The sequence below is a fragment of the Macadamia integrifolia genome, chromosome 14 (assembly GCF_013358625.1).
Source record: "Macadamia integrifolia cultivar HAES 741 chromosome 14, SCU_Mint_v3, whole genome shotgun sequence".
Lineage (NCBI taxonomy): Eukaryota > Viridiplantae > Streptophyta > Magnoliopsida > Proteales > Proteaceae > Macadamia > Macadamia integrifolia.
In genome coordinates this window covers 15,763,860-15,768,100 of record NC_056570.1, presented here as the reverse complement: position 1 = coordinate 15,768,100, position 4,241 = coordinate 15,763,860, and the positions used below count along the sequence as shown (strand labels likewise).

Genomic DNA, 4,241 nt, shown 5'->3' with positions numbered 1-4,241 from the left:
CACAACTTTATCCAACATTTCTTCCAAAGTGAGCCCACAAACAGGTGTAATCCAATGGTGCTCTACCAAAAAAAAAAAAAAAGTAATCCAATGGTGCAAAACACATGAACTGTAGGCATAGCTAAACATTAATTTCATTAGACCAAACCTCCCAATATAAAATGAACAAAAGTTGAGAATCTTAGACCTGTCTGCCTTCACTTTTTGGGCTTTTATTTTCCTTCTTCGTTTTGATAATTGATATTGTTTGATCTTTTTCCTCTGAGACTTGCTTTTCATTGCCTTGAGATCGTTCAAGTGTGGGAAAGGGAGAGATTTTCTTAACCTCTTATCTTTTTTCATCCATCTAAGTAGCATTTCAAAAAGAACTCGGCTTTTACTCCTTGTCTGCCATTAAAAAGCCATAAATATTACTCTTCATCTCTCACTGGTCCTAGAACTCTACTACTCTCTTTTCCTGGTTGTTAGCACTTTGATCCTTTCTGTACATCTCCCTCTGAAAGTAGCCGGGAAATCAGTTCACTAGTGGTTTTCCCGGCCGTTTGTTGGTGACCGCCTTTATTATTACTTTCTTTCTTTGAGCTTATAAATTATTCATTTCCCAGTTTTTCATCTCCATATCTCTCTGTCTCTCTCTCTGGCATTTCATGTCTTGTTCCTGCTTGGGTTCTCTCCGGAAACCCTGTTCTTCACGGCATTACCTGAGTGACCTCGTTTGTACGGGCATTGCTGGTTCTGTTCTGCTGCTCTAGCTAACCTCGGTCCAAGAGACCTAGACTAGAGCAAATAAATTCTGGGTTCTGCATTTTAGTGCTTTTCTTCACTTGGGTATTCGTTTGTTTGCATTAAAAAATGATAATTGGAACCTAACTGTGATTTACCTGAGTGATATGATCTTGCTTGTACGAACTGAGCCTGTTGAACCTGTGATTTTGTACTATTCCAGCTAAGGTCGGTCTCGGTCAGAACTCAGAAGCTAGACCAGATAAAATCTGGGTTCTTGTGGGTTCTGTGTTCAACTTCATTTCCTCACTTGGGTCTTCTTTTGTTTTCTTGAACAATGATCTCCGGAACCGACCTCTATCATGTCCTCACTGCGGTTGTACCGCTCTATGTAGCCATGATTCTTGCTTATGGTTCAGTGAAATGGTGGAAGATCTTTAGCCCTGATCAGTGTTCTGGTATCAATCGCTTTGTAGCTCTTTTTGCCGTTCCTTTGCTCTCCTTTCACTTCATTTCCACTAACAATCCTTACACCATGAACATACGCCTCATAGCTGCTGATACGCTTCAGAAGATCATAGTTTTAGTGGTTCTCGCCATATGGTCTAGAACCAGCTCCAGAGGTTCTTTAGAATGGTCCATAACGCTCTTCTCACTCTCCACACTTCCTAACACTCTCGTCATGGGAATCCCTCTCTTGAAGGGAATGTATGGAGACTACTCAGGGAGTTTGATGGTTCAAATCGTCGTTCTCCAATGTATAATTTGGTATACTTTGATGCTTTTCTTGTTTGAATACAGAGGAGCTAGGCTTCTCATTGTTGAACAGTTCCCTGATACGGCTGGTTCCATCATTTCCTTCCGAGTTGACTCGGATATCATCTCCTTAGATGGGAAAGAGCCTCTGCAAACCGAAGCAGAGGTTGGTGAGGATGGAAAGCTCCATGTCACTGTAAGGAAATCCACTAGTTCTCGATCAGAGATCTTTTCCCGGCGGTCTTATGGGCCAAACTCTGGTGTTTCTTTGACTCCTCGGCCGTCGAATTTGACGAATGCAGAGATTTATTCTCTGCAATCTTCGAGAAATCCGACGCCGAGGGGATCCAGCTTCAACCATACTGATTTCTATTCAATGGTTAATGGGAGGAATACTAGCAATGTCAGCCCAAGGCAATCCAATTTTGGTAATCTGGGTTTTGATGAGGAGAGTGGAATGAATGGATTCACCAATCCAAACAGAGCAAATGGGATTTTTTCGCAGGGGAATTCTGTTGCCGGAGGTGGGTATCCGGCGCCGACGAATGCCGGAATATTCTCTCCGGTTGCAGGGCCTGGAGCTAAGAAGAAGCCCAATGGGACTGATGGAGGCAAGGATCTTCACATGTTTGTCTGGAGCTCTAGTGCTTCTCCTGTCTCTGAAGGTGGCATTCATGTGTTTAGAGGAGGGGAGTTTGGGAATGAACATAGTGGGATACCTCATCCTGTTGACCCTCACCCAAAAGGTTAGAAAGATTTGAAATCTCATTTGGTTTCTGGGTTTTGTCACCCACATTGTTTGTTTCTTGTGTTTATCTTTGCTTGATTAATGATTACACATATATATGGCTTGGATTTCTCTTTGATGTAACTGGATTTGTCTTGTTTTGATCTGTTTCCTGAGGAGGAACCTTTTGTTTTTTGTTTGTTTGTTCTCATCAATTTGTCTTTGAAATGGGCCTCTTTTTTTGTGGACCTTGTGAACAGATTTCCATTATGTTTTGGTAGAATTTGTTGTGATTTGTCATGCTTGTCTCCTTGGGCATTGACCAGTTGTTTTGTTGATCTTTGTGCACATTGTCCAACAAATAACCTTTTTTCTCTTTTTGATTGTTTGTTTGATCATTATATAGAATATGAACAGTTTGGAAGAGATGAGTTCAGCTTTGGGAACAGGCAGCCTAATGGGGGTGAACCAGATGGGCCTAGCTTGTCCAAGCTGGGGTCAAGCTCTACAACTGAGCTCCACCCCAAGGCTGGAGGAGCTAATGGTGGCTCAAAGGTGATGCCGCCTGCAAGTGTCATGACCAGACTCATTCTGATCATGGTTTGGAGGAAACTCATCAGGAATCCAAACACATACTCCAGCCTCATAGGTCTTACTTGGTCTCTTGTCTGCTTCAGGTCTGCAAAACCTATTAACTAAGTCTCTTCTTGTGAGTCATAACCCCATTTCTCTTGCAGTAAATTAATATCTCACTCATGGATTGTTTTGTAGGTGGAACATTGAGATGCCTGCCATTATAGATGGTTCCATTAAGATCCTCTCAAATGCTGGGCTTGGAATGGCCATGTTCAGTCTTGGTAAGTTCTTATTAAGGCTTATTCTTTTTAAAAGTTTTTCAAACATTCTTACTGATGGGGTCTGGTCATCTTTTGATGTTGCAGGTTTGTTCATGGCTCTACAGCCAAAGATTATTGCCTGTGGGAATTCTGTTGCCTCCTTTGCCATGGCTGTTCGATTCCTAACTGGTCCAGCAGTCATGGCTGCTGCTTCGATCGCCATAGGAATACGTGGTACACTCTTGCACATTGCTATTGTTCAGGTAATTAAAAGGGGCCTCAAACTACTGCTGTTAGTACTGGTTCTATTTGTGGTTTAAGTTTAAACATATTTTCATAATAATGAGAAGCAAATATCAAGTTCTCTTTCAAATCTTTTCAGGCAGCACTTCCACAAGGAATTGTCCCCTTTGTCTTTGCTAAGGAATACAATGTGCATCCAGACATTTTGAGCACTGGGTTTGTCTCTTATATTCTTATATTCTTATATCCTATAATAAGACCCTTTCCAGCTAATGAAGTCGTTATTATTGAATTAAGAAAGATGCCCCATGGGAGTGATCTATTGGGCAGCCAAATTGTTATGTGATTAATCTTTATTTTGATTTTCTCTTGTGTACAGGGTTATATTTGGGATGTTAATAGCTCTTCCTATCACACTAGTTTATTACATCTTACTGGGTCTTTGAAGCTGAGAGGAGAGGAAGAGAGCTAGCCACCCAAAAAAGATTATACTGTGAAGTTTCACCCTTTTTTTAAGGGGTTTTTGCTTCTCTAACAGAACAAGCTGAGATGAGATCTTCAAAAGTAGATAGGGGTAGAATTTGAGGGGCCCCTGGGGTTTCTTCTTCCAAAGTGCAAAGACTGAAGGGGTGAAGAGGAGAGGGACATGACCGTTTGAGTAGAATTTTTGAATCTGTCCCCTTTTTTTTTTGGTTGGTTTTAACATTTTTAATGTTTGTTCACCTGTTCCTTCTTGAAAAGTGAAGCTTGTTGGTAGGTATTTATGTTTAACCATTTTGGTTGGTGGAGAAAAGGTTTGATTGATAAAAGATTGAAATCATCTACCCCAGTCCAACCTATGTTTTGAACCTGTTGGATGCCAATCTAATGGCTGAACAAACATTGGTTCGCATCTGGGTCGTGTCGCAAGTTCATGTCAAGGAGGCTCTTTTCTTTTCTTTTTTTGGGGGGGGGGG

At 41.4% G+C, this 4,241-nt stretch overlaps 1 protein-coding gene across 1 annotated transcript; it reads left to right on the top strand.

Moving 5' to 3' along the window:
- Positions 1–228: 228 nt before the first annotated feature.
- On the top strand, positions 229–4,056 carry LOC122060961 (probable auxin efflux carrier component 1c). Its single transcript, XM_042624093.1, has 6 exons — positions 229–2,225; positions 2,613–2,883; positions 2,978–3,063; positions 3,148–3,305; positions 3,425–3,501; positions 3,665–4,056. The coding sequence occupies exons 1-6, from the start codon at positions 1,061–1,063 to the stop codon at positions 3,729–3,731; spliced, it is 1,824 nt and encodes a 607-aa protein (XP_042480027.1). The 5' UTR covers positions 229–1,060; the 3' UTR covers positions 3,732–4,056.
- Positions 4,057–4,241: the final 185 nt, after the last annotated feature.

What these genes read in the sequence shown, in the direction of transcription:
- LOC122060961 (XM_042624093.1), top strand. Translation starts at nt 1,061, where the DNA reads ATGATCTCCGGAACCGACCTCTATCATGTCCTCACTGCGGTTGTACCG. An exon ending in TGTTGACCCTCACCCAAAAG is followed by an intron (nt 2,226 to 2,612) that starts GTTAGAAAGATT and finishes ATCATTATATAG; the next exon opens with AATATGAACAGTTTGGAAGA. An exon ending in CCAGACATTTTGAGCACTGG is followed by an intron (nt 3,502 to 3,664) that starts GTTTGTCTCTTA and finishes TCTTGTGTACAG; the next exon opens with GGTTATATTTGGGATGTTAA.